General features: G+C 34.9%; 1 protein-coding gene across 1 annotated transcript in view; it reads left to right on the top strand.

Annotated features, from left to right (window-relative positions):
• The first annotated feature begins 164 nt into the window (after positions 1–164).
• Positions 165–14,274, top strand: part of LOC139691063 (uncharacterized) — a 28,441-nt gene continuing 14,331 nt past the window's right edge. Inside the window, exons 1-6 of the mRNA XM_071588795.1 lie at positions 165–532; positions 7,528–7,636; positions 8,656–9,058; positions 12,760–12,890; positions 13,198–13,383; positions 13,788–13,901. Of these exons, the coding sequence (XP_071444896.1) occupies positions 235–532; positions 7,528–7,636; positions 8,656–9,058; positions 12,760–12,890; positions 13,198–13,383; positions 13,788–13,901 (1,241 nt within the window). The 5' untranslated portion in view covers positions 165–234. The remainder of the gene's footprint in view (positions 533–7,527; positions 7,637–8,655; positions 9,059–12,759; positions 12,891–13,197; positions 13,384–13,787; positions 13,902–14,274) is intronic.

Below are 14,274 nucleotides of genomic sequence, written 5' to 3' on the forward strand. Positions count from 1 at the left end.
ACTTATGGGGAAATAAAGGCTTATCAGCGAATGTGACACCTGGCAGGGAGACTTGGGTTCTTCAATAAATTATTAGAAAATCCAAGAGATGGCGCTCGTGGTATCGAATGGTTTCCTTATAGTATGTTGCATCACTCACTAGACTGCGGTTAGAGTTTCAACTATTTCAATATATCAACACGTAGTTTCATTTTATCTGTCGATCGTAGCTATAAACATTGTTAACTTAAAGAAATGGAAAAAGATGAGTTTCGTGCGTTGATTAAACACTACTATATTAAAGGCTTAACAGCGGAAGAGATCAAAGCCGAGTTGGATGAAGTTCATGGGACATCTGCACCTGTATTTGCGACTGTTTACAATTGGCTAAATATGTTTAAACGTGGATGTACATCCACAAATGATGAACATCTTTCCGGAAATCCTCTGAAAGTGACTTCCTCCGAAATGTCTGATAAAATCGACGATATGGTTTTGAGTGATCGGCAAAGGGAAGATCGCGAAATAGTTAAGCCTACAGACATATCACAAGGTACAGTGTTTTCAATTTTGCCCGAAATAAATGAGTGTGAAAAAGATCCAGGCAAGATGGTTGCCAACTTTGCCCTCAATGGAGAGTATACGCGATATTGTGGTCGATTCGGAGACTAGTTTAGAACATCTATTTCTAGTTTAATCCCGAAATTATGTGTTAAGTATTTTGGTTATTATTTTATTAATTAAAACAATTTAGTGTCTGGAAGCCATTTTAAAATTTCGGTGACTGTTAGTTATGTTATTATTTTTTGCAGATGATTTTGAATTCTTAAAATTATTTGATAATAAATAGATAGCTTGGTACTGAGGGTATACCAGACTTGTGCCACTGTTGCAGAATTGCTTTAGCTTAACCTTTGGAGTAAATACTTGATCAAAGGCGGAAAACTGCTTGCAAGTGCGTTATAGTAGTCATAAATTTATTCGATGGCTTTTCAAAATAGTTATATTGTGACCATTAACAAATCTAGGAAAATGAGATCTTGAACTATCACCGAATACCTATTCAGTCATGTATTGCTTCACTGTAATTGGATTTAGTACATAGTTATCATCAAACTACTTATATTTTCTTTGCCGGAAATTTTGATTTGCACGGCGATACTAAAGAAAAATACGGATTCCCGAGTATTCTTCTCTCTTCTCGTCTACATGTTGCTAATTTTAAGCTCGCCAGCGTCAGCCATGTTAAAAAGACTACTGGGTAACATAATTACATACATTGACCTAGTTAATGTAGAAACCAGTGTAATATATTTTCACTTCTCTGACTAATTTCCTATGTTTTCGTCGATTACCACAAGCCTTGAGCAAGATTGTTGAACTTTTTATGCACGTAAATACTCGGTAGAGAACCTACAAACATGCATATGTATGACTAAGGGGCAAAACCGGTCTCATGTGTTTTAGGGTAAAGGATAAATTAAGGTTTTCATGGTTTTTACAATAGCTTTAAATACTGCTTTGATGTTAGGTTTCCACTTCAATATGGAAAATGCAGTACCATAAAAAAATACAACATATGGATTACTGACGACATTAGATATGATTGTGCTCTTCTGAAAGATCTCTCTGCTTCAAGAAAGATTAACACATACGTATAACCATGAGATAATAGATAAAGAATTAGCAATTTATAAAACTGCTTATTAGAGCTGAAGGGAAATGCAATAATCGTGAAACACTTGCTGCTAGTAGTAAAACAAAACCTGCCAGAGAAATAATTAAAAATGCAGAGGGAACAACCTCTAACACTATCCTTCCCAAAATAATGTGAGCCCAATGTTACAATTAAAGTAGTTACTTATGATTCCTTGGTTAATCAATTCAATTAATACCTCTTATTCCACAGGTACATCTCCTCACATGTCTATACCAAATCTAAATATCGAACTTCATTTTTTGTAAGCCCCTGCACTGAGTCAAGCCTTGAGAGTACCATCGTCAAATTTCACATCTAAGGTGCTGGTCCAGACCAAACTCCTGGTAAAGCTCTCAACTAGTGTGTTGATCTTATGAAGGTCCCCGCTATACCTAATTGATGAATAACTCAAGCCAGGTGTATCCCCATCCCCCTTTAAAAGATAAAAATGATACTATTCAACAAAAATAGTGGCAGTCCTCATGACTTCAGACAGTACAGGCCTAGAGCGATGCAAAATACTTTTCATAATCTTTTAAAAAGGCATTGAAAACCTGAATAATGCTATATCATGAGAAGTTTAATATGTTTTCTGTTGCCAAATATGCGTTTAGGAAAGGGAAATCAACATTTGCTGCAATTCATGAAGCACTAGAAATAATTCTTAATCCTTTGCATCACCAATAGGAGAAATTAGGTCTCTTTTTTGATTTATGAAAAGCATTTTATCATGTAAGGTCTGGTGTTTTTTCGGTGCATTTGCTTGATGAAGTTGTCTCGGGTCTTCCACCGGGTCAGGGGTTCCATGGAACCGGCTGACCCGGGCACCAGGTCAGGGGTTCCATGGAACCCCTGACCTGGTGCCCAGCTCCTGACAAAAAATGGAAAATTGTAACTGGAGGAGTTCAAGTATTGCATTGGAAGAACACATTATATCTGTTTGTAACAAACAGACCTCCACGTACTATCTTCTGCGACAACTTAGGATTACAACTACCAAAACAGTGCTATTGGATGTCTATTATGGTAAATTCTACTCTTATATTGTTAATAGTATTCCTTTTTGGAGACATTCTTACACATCGCACAATTTTTTAAGCTAAAAAAAAGGGCAATGAAAGGCATTTTATCATGTTAATCATGCCCAGCTCCTGACAAAAAATTGAAAATTGTAATTGGAGGAGGTCCATGGGAATGGTTTTAATTTTATCTAACATTGTGTTATCAAACAGCCACCCTTTATATGGATGAGATCAAAAACACCTCGTTAAGTTTGTGGTACCTCTTTGCATGTCCTTCATTGAGATCAGATCTTTTTTTGATATACCTAAAGTGCTGTCAACTATGACCAGTATCCCTTAATCTCAGTTACCTCAATATACAAAAAAGTAAAGTGATACACTTTTCTCGCAAAAAAGTTTATTAGTGAATGCTAATGGTAAATCCAGAGAGAAAGTTTCTGCATTAAAATTCTTAGGTTACCAATTAAGCTCAAATATTGCATTGGAAGAACACATTATTGAACGTATAAGAACACATTACTAAACAGTGATGTGCATGGTCTTAACACTAGAGGTATTAATGATAAAGAACTCAAATGTGTAAAAACTAAACTTTAAAAGGATGACTCAAGGAAATGGGCATAAAATTAATTAATAATTTACCTCAACCATTGAAAGTGTTTGTAGATTTAAATTGACTCTTAAGAGAATTCCTGCAAAAGGAGATGTTCTGTTCTGTGAAAGGACATTTAAATACTCAATGGTATTTGTGAATTTTTACATAGTTCTGTATAGTTGATGTAATTTTTTAACGTATTTCCATGTAGTTAGGATTTCTCATATATGGACATGCCTTATATCATGTGGAATGTTGTATCCTGATTGCCTAGCTAGAATAAAGAATAATGATAAAATAATATTGTGTTTAGTCAAATGTGCTTGATCATTTTCACTGGTGTTAAAATTTATTTCACTAAACCATGATATTGTTTCATGCCAAATTGAAACTGGCAAACTTGATATTATTTTGTGATCTTGTCATGAAAGCATTGGATCTTTGATTATAACAGGTGGATGCAGTTTACCTGAGTTTAAAAAGCAATGGGAGTCATGAGCTTCTTAAATAATAATCATGTATTTATTTGCCTGGAGATTTGGTGCGTAGTCACACACACACAAATGTAGGGCACGTCTGATATATGCATCACAATTTAAAAGTAAATACAATGTATATACAAACATCAAATACATACTACTATATTTTTATATATGGTTGCATTTATTTAAGTCTGAATTAATGAGGAGTGAAAATTCCAGAAATTCATTTACAGAATAGAATATGTTATTTTGATTGGTTGAATAGTTTTTTCGTGAAAACAGTTATTTTGTTTAATATCTGATTCCATGGGGAAGTTTATTAAATAACCTTAGGCCCATTGCTTTGGCCTCTTGAGCAGTAGTCTGGCCAATGGCTCGCGTAGGTCGGTACTTGTATAGTGACTATCATAATCGGAGTTGGACCAGCACTGAGATATATTACCCATTTCATGGTGCATCACAAGAACCATTGCTCATAATACGTATAAGCCTCTCTTGGATTTTAAATATTTTGCCCACATGGGGAAATGAACCCCAGAAGAGGATACTAAAAGTAACACTAAGATAAAATTCACTGTGGTAAATGGATAGAAGGACCTCTAAATTTACAGAATATTTAATATTTCTAATGTGGAAGCATAGGGAACTTAAATTTCTATGTAATTTGAAAATGTGTTCCTTCCAAGACATGTTCCTTGCAGGATAACTCCCAGGAATTGGGTACTGGAATTTTGGGAATGCTTAAACCTGCTGTTTACTGAGATTGCAATAGAAACTTTGTCATTATCAGTGAATTGAATCAGGCTGGGCTTTTTTATAATGGGTTTCAGGAAATTAACAGTAAACCATTCCATGAATATCTGTGCTACTTCAGCTGCTCTTTCTGTCAAGCTGTCCTCTGAGGAGGCGGACAATAATATTTGTATTGTCAGCAAACAATAATGTGTCTATTCCATGTATGGACTTCAGCTTATCAGGTAGATTCTAAATTTAAAATAAAATAAGGCCTAATACAGAAACCTGGAAAATACCCAGTGTTAGTTCTCTACCAGTAGATACAAATTTCGAGCCATTTATTGAGAGTTTCACATACATACATGCCATTCACTATGATTTGTTTCAAACCATATGTAAGACACGCCTCTTATTCCATAATGTCTCAGTTCATACATGATTAGCTAATGACTCACATAGTCAGCAGCTATAGTGAAATCAGGAAATAATCCCAAGATTTCAACCCTATTATCCAAACCTAAAAGTATTTGATTCACCATGTGATTGTGGCTGTTGTAGTGGGCCTGAGTTTTTCTAAATTCAGGTTGAGGAATGGAGAACAGGTTACGTGTTTCAAGATATGATCCCAGATGGTAATAGAAAACTATTTCCATTTTTCCAATTTTTTCCCCAACTGGTTCTACAGGGATATTGACCAATAAGGATTCATGGCTGTTTTGCCACTTTTGCCTCTGTATATAGCCACCAATTCAGTCGATTTAAGAGGCCTTGGGAAAATTTCAATTTTTGAGGATTCATTAATTAAGAATAGCGACTGATTTTTAATTCGCATTAAATGATATTTCTTTGGCTATCTTCTGGGTATTTTGTAATCTAGGACTAAATGGTTTAATTAATTTATTATTAATATTGGTCATTTCTATATCTGATCATGGAAATATATATAAAGAATTATGTGTTAGGAATATTAGAATAATTACCTGAATCGACTAAAACTGGGAGAATGTGATGAGATCAGTCAAAATCATTCAGAATGGATGCCATTTTGAAGTAATAAGGTATATAATTTCAAAAAGAGTCTTGCGGTTGTAGATTTTGTTGCATATTCTGTGTACCCTTGGATTCTGTTATAATTTTCCATATAACTTTAGATTTTTTGTCGGCACTGGTGAGTGAGTCAATGGGTATCAAAGCTATTTTTAGCTGCTTGAATGGTTTGATGATAACTTTCCTTTTGTGCTGAATATTCCTGATGGTGATTCAGCTGGATCTAATTTGTTTTTGCAAAATACAGCTAAATATTTCATTTTCTTTGAAATCAATGACTTTTGTAATTATCAGACGAGCTTGTGCCTAATAAAGATGAAGTCTAATAGTTTTACCCTCCCCATTTTTTAAAATTGGTTTCTGGTTCATGATAGCAGAAGAACAGCTGTATATACAAAATCAGCATTATTACTGTAAGGCATTGTCAGGTGTGCCCCAGAGATCACATCTTGATCCCTTCTGCTTAAGCTGTATATAAATTACCTTAATAATACATTAAACCAGTCAATGCACTTATTTATTGCTGATGAAGTTGAAATATTTAAGGAAGTGCAAACAGAAAAGGGTTGAATGTTCAACAAACCAGCCTAAATGTGATATCAGATTGGTGTGCAAATAACTGTATTATTGAATTCTCAGAAGTGCAATAGTGTAAATTTTCACCAGAATACATTTCCAGTTTTATTCAACGCTATGATAAATGATAATACTTTTAATCATGTCACTTTTGTAAAATACACACTGCTGCCGATAAAATTATAAGGAAGACTAGTTAGATGCTTAGTTTTGTTGAGAGGCTTTCAAATTCTATAAAAAAACATCATTATAATGACATCCTTACGCGCTAGCTCAGTCAGACCAGTTTCAGAATACAATATCGTGTGGTATTCTAACTACAATCCTAATTAACAGATTTGTTTAAATACAGCAATGAATTCCTAGAATAGTAGCAATATAGTTTGGCTAGGATACCCATATGACAGTGACCCAAAAATAACCTGAAACCTTTTTATTTGAGGCACTTCGTTAGTTCTCGTCAGATTATTATGACTTTATGTGTCAATTAATAAGCAACATCATTGATCGTTCTCATCTTTTGGAAATAGCAGTTTAGTGAAACTACCTTTAATTCAAGGAAAATGCCTACTATGATTAACTAATATATACAGCATTTTAATACGATCCCGTCAAGGTTTCGTCTTTCTGAGTTGCAGTTGCAGCAGTGGCTGCACCTATTTTCCAATTTCTTCATTCAACTAATTGAAAAATTTTGAACAAATTAATTGTGACATTTTATATGCCGCTTTTTTGGATGGTTCTATCGTCGATTTCCTTACACAATGAAGGAAATCTTTTCATCAGACTTATGTTCGATAGCAAACATCGCCGAAAAGGAATTTTTAAACCACCAATAACGAATAGCTCGAAAGCAAACTTTAAAATAATAGTGAGACTAAATTAGTCACTTAAATTGAAGTCTTAGAGTGGCGATATTACGTCACGACACGGTCAATATTGTTTATTTAAATGTACACGGCATTGTATACTTCATAAATTTGGTTTGTATCAAATCTGGGTGTTTTCTATTCACTGCCAGTAGATGGCGCGAAGTTCAAGAATCATTTGACGTAATGGCGTCGATGGAGTTATCTTACAGTGTTTTGGAAATATTGTAAAAGAAATCATTCAACACCCCTCATAAATTATGCCCAGTCTTATTGCTAATAGTCAATAAGGAAGTTATGTATAGTTCTTGTCATACTTTTGGAAAAAGAAGTAAATTTATATTTCTTCGGCCCATTTTATGCCTTAGAAGTCGTACGAAGGTTTAGGGTATTCGTGAGTATATATCACTTTTGCTGACATACTGCTCTCTTGTTCTAAGAAATATGGGCAGAATGGTTTTAATGTAGTCGATTCTTCAAAGTTTTTATTACGGCTGCTTCATTATTATGTTTTTATCACCAGGAATATACTCTTCGAATGCAGCAATGTCTGATACAAAAACCTCATCTCATGTGTGTGTTTTGTGCAATGCAAAACTAGGATCGAAAGAAGCTCTTCAGGAGCATTTCAGGTATGATCTCTATAGCTTTAAATTAATGGTATAATGTCGATAAATTCAACGTGCCTAGGAGTAATGTTGGTTTTTAGAATTGATAGAGCAACTTAACGGTTTATTGTGAAGTTACCCTTGCATGGCAGGAGTTTCCGCTTTTAAAATTCAGTTTTTTAAATCCACCATCCTTTTCTTTAATATCTCGGTGTTTTCAGATCGGTTAGTTTAAAGAGTAGGTTTATTTATACTGGCAACTCAATGCCATTATGGAAACCTACTCAAATTTATCCAGTCGACAATCACATCGGCTCTATATGCCGTTGTAGTTACTACTTTTGTGAACAACCCTTTGATTCGTTAAGAGTCAATAATGATGTATTAATGTAGCAGTTGATGAGAGGGAATTGAAGTGTAGAAGGTTAAACGACAGGTGTACTTCATGTATCAAGGACTTTAATCTTAAATTTAATAGTTCCTTTATTCCTTGTAGTATTTGAATGCTGTGGCTTAATAGTGTTTATCAAATTTTCATTTTGAATATGTCAAAATGTGAAAGATTATTGTGAATTTGCCCAAAGCTTCTAATTAAGTAATGGCTGTGTTCTTATAATTCTCAGTCAGTAATTACTTGTATAATTAGGTTCCACAATAACGAAAGAAGTTAATCTAGGAGCACTTTCTTATTCTTCAATTTATTGCTTATAAGTGTTACTGGGTTATTTGGATTCCCAATACGACTTGAAAAGTTATCTTGTTTATGGATCAAGTAAAATATGCTTATTGTGTATTTACTTGAAGTCATAATGATTGTTTAGTGTCCGAATGAAAGAAACCCTGGTTTTAACTATTTATTGATCCTATGGACATTCCCTAATTGCATTTCATTTTCACATGATATCTATTAAATATATAAATATAGTGTCCTCTCGGTGTCATAAGAAATGACATGAATTGATGATATATTTCAAACAATGGAGTTTATCAATTGTTTGAATTGCCGTTAGATGGATGTGAACCAACTTATTTTATTGACACAGGAAACATGCCAACCGTGAAATTGATGGAAAGGGACAACCTCGAAAGGCCAAAGGAGATATTGTGGCCAATGGTCCCAAAAAAACTCTCATCCCTACTTCACCTCAGAATTTGCAAAAGGTGAACCTGCCAAGGCCTGCTACGAGTAGTGATTCACCAGCAGCCCCTGCGGTGGGCAGCACAGCATCATCCTCGTGCAAGACGCCAAACCCAAAAAACACCCCTACAACAACAACAGCAGTAGCGACGAAATCTTCTGGAAAACCTTCATCTGGCATTGTTTGTGACGTTTGTGGTCAAGAATTTGAAACAGTTACAATTGCCATCCAGCACAAGTTCAAGAAGCACCCTGATAGTGCCATCAAACATTTTTGCCCCCACTGCGGCCAGCAGTTCCCACTCAAGGCAAGTGCTGTGAAAACTTCAACGAGGTTGTTTTTTCCATTTGAGTTTCTCCTAGATCTTATGGCATATGCTCATTCCGTTTAATGTGGATGGTCATCATTGTTGTGTTGTGGTCCTCGTAGGTATGTTGCACGAGAATTTTGCACCTGGTAGATATTTCCCATTTTCGCAAATGATATAGTACCTGCATATAGTAATTTCATCGAATTTCCCCATCATTGCAAGTCTCCTGTTCCCCACCAATGGCTGCTCATATTGTGGAATTCATTAACTTTTCAGAAGTTTAAGGCATAGAAGATTTAGGTATTGAGGGACTTATCATGAAATGTATAGAATGAAGAAAGAAGGCATTCTGCCTTTGAAGTATTTTGTAAAAAATATTCATTGTATTTTAGTATGATAGGTAAAGCCTAGAGAGAAAATACTATAAAGCCAAAGTTAATGGAGAGAACCAGCCGGGTAGCCCCCTTGTAGACATCTACGGTGTACAATGAGAAACAGGCATATTTGTCAATCTCAACATATTGCCAATGTGAATAACACTTAACTGTCCTAGCGTATCTAGTATTACCAAAGAACAGAGTTCTTTTAGTACATGTTATAACTTAAAATTCAGAGAAATTTTGGTAAATATATAAAGCATGATAATGTTAATGTTTTATGCTAATTTAACTACTACTGTGGTAAAATTAAGTACCATTGAGAGAAATGAATACCTCCCACATTGGTACTTAATACATACTTATGATGACAAGGATGACATAAAAACATGATTGTTTTTAAGTTTTCCTCTTATGTGCTAATTTTCATTTATTGAGCCAAGATTTATAATGCACTAGAAGTGTGTGTACAGGACAAACTATGAGATGATGTAATTAATTTTGACATTTACTCACGTTTTCTCAGTATTAAGCATCAAAATGATATAATTTCTGCATCTTCAATTATTTATGAATGAAGCTTTTGCCATGAATTATGAGTTTTGATATTGAATTTAATTTTTCAATTTTTCATACTTCAGACATAATCTCTTCTATATTCAGTTTTTTATGTTTCATTGATTTCAATTGGTCTTATTTGACTTATATTGATTTACCAGAATTTTTTCTCATGAATATACTGTATTAATACTTGAAATGCCCATGGCTTCCTTTCTCTCTCTCTCTAAATTTTTATAAATAACTGATCTACTAATTTTTTGTTATATTTATGACACAAGTGGTGTTGGGCAGAATGTTGAGCTGGCCCATAATCTTTTCTGTGAGGGTGTGTTTTTTGTGGAGAAACATATAGCTAGTGTGAGACTATTCATTCCAAGATTTTTGGCGGCAATGCCCTTTCGGGGAACCATTCACCTAATTGAGGGCACCCCACTTGAGCGACCAGTGAAATCATGATGTTCATGTATTCAGCAATTCATAATGCTCGAGCACTCAGAGCACTCAATGCTCGATCTCAGAAAAAGCCTAGCATGTGGGAAAAATTTCCATTTTACATGCTTTTCTACTGAAGTAATTGTCTATAGCATCATCATCAAAAATAACTTCAAGTGAAATGTCTTCATCACATTCAATATCCTGCCTTCCAAAAGCAGTTATACATTGTAGAATCCTTAAATTCCTTCGAAGGCCATTATTTGTAGTGTAACAAAGCTAGTACATTCAATTTGATTGAATTTTCATTCCTATCACTATTATTCAGTAACATGGATTTCTGTACAATAATTCTTCGATAATACACATTAAATGAGTGAATTATACCCAAATCCTGTGATTGGAGCTCACTAGTACAATTTGCAAAAAAATTGTTTTTTTTTTCCAAAGTTTACATTCGGTGGATGGGCTGGACACTGACCAGTAAGCAGCATAATTTTCCTGTTCTCTGACCCCATTTCAACATCCACAGCCTGAAGCTCATCCTCAGATATTTCTGAGGTCATTCGTGTTTTGGAATTCGCTGTATATCCAGCAGGCAATGCTTTTAAATATTTGACCTAGGACTCATGGATTTGACCAACCACTTGTGGCAGAAGTTTCTCACTTCCATCTGCATTTTTGATTATTAAGATAGTAAGTCTTTGTTTGCTCAGCACCCCTCGATGACGTTGTTCCCCTCTGAAGAGCAGTGTTTTTCCGGCAGCTCATTTAAATTGAATTTGAAGTAATTCTCTTCCACACACACTCTTAGTAGTGCCAGAAACTCGTCGAGGAAGGGTGGTTCAGCTCCGGTTTGCTTCAATGTTTCTTCGGCTACTTTAACGGCTTCGGAAATTGGAATGTTGGTGAACAGGTCTTTCACGTCGAAAGACACTAGGATGTGCTTGGAAGATGGGAGCTCAAATAAAGTGTGGAAAAAAGTACCATCTCTCTTTTGATTTAGCACATTTAAAGATTACCCTGTCTCGTACATATGGAAAATATCTTTCTGCCCATAGCTTTCAAGAGGTTGATTCAGTTCGGACACCTTCCAGCAAGTTGTAGACTCGACGTCAACACTTCTACTTTTACCACACAATGCCTTGAATACAAGATTGTGCCTATTTTTAAACCTATCCAACCAACCATTGTGAAATTTTCCATTCTCAAATCTTGTGGGAATGTGCAATAGTTCTCTAATAATAATGTTATTCACAGGGTCTCCCCTGGGTACTATTACAATGAATGAATTATGTAACTGAATCCTAGTCGTACAAAGTTTTCATTTCACTGCAAGAATCGTCACTGGGATCAAGAGTTCGAGTGGTTCACATTTGTCACTAGTTCCTGCCATATTCAAATTCTTCACTAAAATGTTTATATTAATATCCTCTCCCTTCTTTTCTAAGTGTAAATGTATGAAAGGAAAACAAAAAAGTTTTTTTTATATAGGCTGATGTACATTCGTATCTGTTTTAGAAATATGATTTTCTTTAATCTAGCTCATAGTGACTCAAGTATCGGAAAAACTGGAAATGAAATAGTGTAAATATGGGGTATGACATACGTTGGGATAATAGGAAATTGTATTTGATGTGATGAAAATGCTGTAAAAATCAGGAAAAAGTAAATTCCGATATCGCAAATATGGGTTTCATTGTATTACGTTACCTATGCTCCCGCATCAAACTTCGCTGAAAGTTGTGCAGGTGAATAATATGATCAGAATAGTGCTATACTTTAGAAGTGTATGTTAAATCTCATTAGATATTTTCAAAAGTTGATGCTACTGATTTGAATCTTAATGAAAACAAACTTCAGCCCATATGCTATTGAGTGCACATCCCATATTTACATTATTTTTCTTCTACAAGTTGATATCTCAGACCATTCAATATGTGATCAATAAACTCCCTTTTCATTAAATCATTTTTTTAGATTTTTTGGCTCTGCACCTATTGCAACAAACCTTCTAGTTGTTGATATTTTAATAATAATGTGAATATGCCCACTATTAAGGGTTAATATCAGTTCTCTCAAAATTGACCTCCAAAGTGATGACTATAGAGAGCTAGTTTTGTAACAAACATTGGTTATGATCAATGGTGCATAAGAATGAAATAATTTGACCGATGGATATAGTTAGTTTAATCTTTCTTATTTTACACTGTTTACTCTCGCTTTATTCTCCTTGTCATCTTAAGTTTGATTGCCCATGATTAAATATGTGTGCTGTTTTGAAAAACCAGTGAAGATCAATAAATCCACGTTAAATTTTTATTGCAGATAAATAGGGACAAGCACCTTCAATTGCATCCCAGTGATCCCCCCTCACAGCTATTTCCCTGCCAGGAGTGTGGTGTAGTCTTCTATAATGCTCAGGCTCAAAGCTATCATTTCAAGTCAACTCATAAAAGGTGAGTGTGTGCGAGTGTACTCTGCATTCCTTCAAAAACCAATGCAAAGAGTGGCTCTGAAAAATGTATCAAGACATTAACATATGCAAGTCAGCAATTGAAGAACCAAGCAATGCATTGATGATACACTAGCATTTGCACAAATATTCCGCTATTAATACTATTTTGTATATGCTTATGAAACTGTGTGCATAGCTCTACTAAGAAATAGAAATTCTTAGTTATCTAATGTCATAGTTTTCCTTTGTATTATCTCACTTGTGTCATATTTGGAATAAAAAGCATTTTGTCTCTTATAAATTTTTAGGATTGTTGCAATCTTCAAGCCAGTGGAAACGCCGCCACCTAGTAAAAAAATTCGAATGAACAATGCAGGGGAGGCACAGTCAGTGTATTACTGTCACATTTGTGGCTATGAGTACATAATCAAGTTCAACCTGCAGAAGCACATAGAGAGGCATCACCCAGAGGAGGAAAGGAATGCCATTCCTGAGTGAGTTGACCAACATAACAATTGTATGTATGGGGAGAAAATGTTTTTTCTTGTCCTACTATGGATGGGGGGACCTAAGGGTCAATTACACTGCCTATATTTGGGTCATTCATTCAGTAGGTCAAAGAAAGAGTTGATAGCATAGGAGGAGTAAATTTAACTTACAAGTTTTATTTCTTTTTTTTATGCAAGGAGCCAATTCATACATCAGTTTAGAGCTTAATGTGGGAGTGTTTTGATTGCTGGTTGAATTTGTTTGCTAATGGCATTTTCAATCTATTCTTTGTTAATGGTATTTTGTTTTGTTTGTAATATGTGCCTTTGAATTTGCATTTACTGTTAATTCACCTGTAACATTACTGCTAGAATTGTCTAAATTTTTAATGGTCTTCATTTTGTTTCAGGGGGATTATAAAATGCACCACATGTGATGCTCTTTTCTATAGCAAAAAGGCATATGACAATCACAACATGTACCACCGCCCAGATGACCTTTATGTCACCAGTGAGGAGCAAAGGTAGGTGCATTCAAATGTGCATTATATTGAGATATTTTCTGAATGAGGACACATATCCTTCGCTCAGGAGTAGTCAGTTATTTTCAAATGCTTTGAAGTCAGTATTTATGAGACATGATATTGAGGAGTGCAAAAAAAATATTGCAACGTTCATTAGATGTGGACCCAGTGTGCAAATGGGCCAGAAGCTGGCCATCCTTGAATTAAAGACACCTGGAAAATCCCTGGGAAAAACAGGAGTTGAACAGTACTACAACAGATTAGTAATCCAAAGAAACTGCAGGAGATGCCGCAACAGTAACTTTTATTGGAGTCATCCGCTAATGTGCATTTCAATGAAACAATTTGAGTGTAAAAATCATTCGCCTTGACT

The sequence above is a fragment of the Hetaerina americana genome, unplaced genomic scaffold (genome assembly GCF_022747635.1).
Source record: "Hetaerina americana unplaced genomic scaffold, ioHetAmer1.1.p SCAF_3, whole genome shotgun sequence".
Lineage (NCBI taxonomy): Eukaryota > Metazoa > Arthropoda > Insecta > Odonata > Calopterygidae > Hetaerina > Hetaerina americana.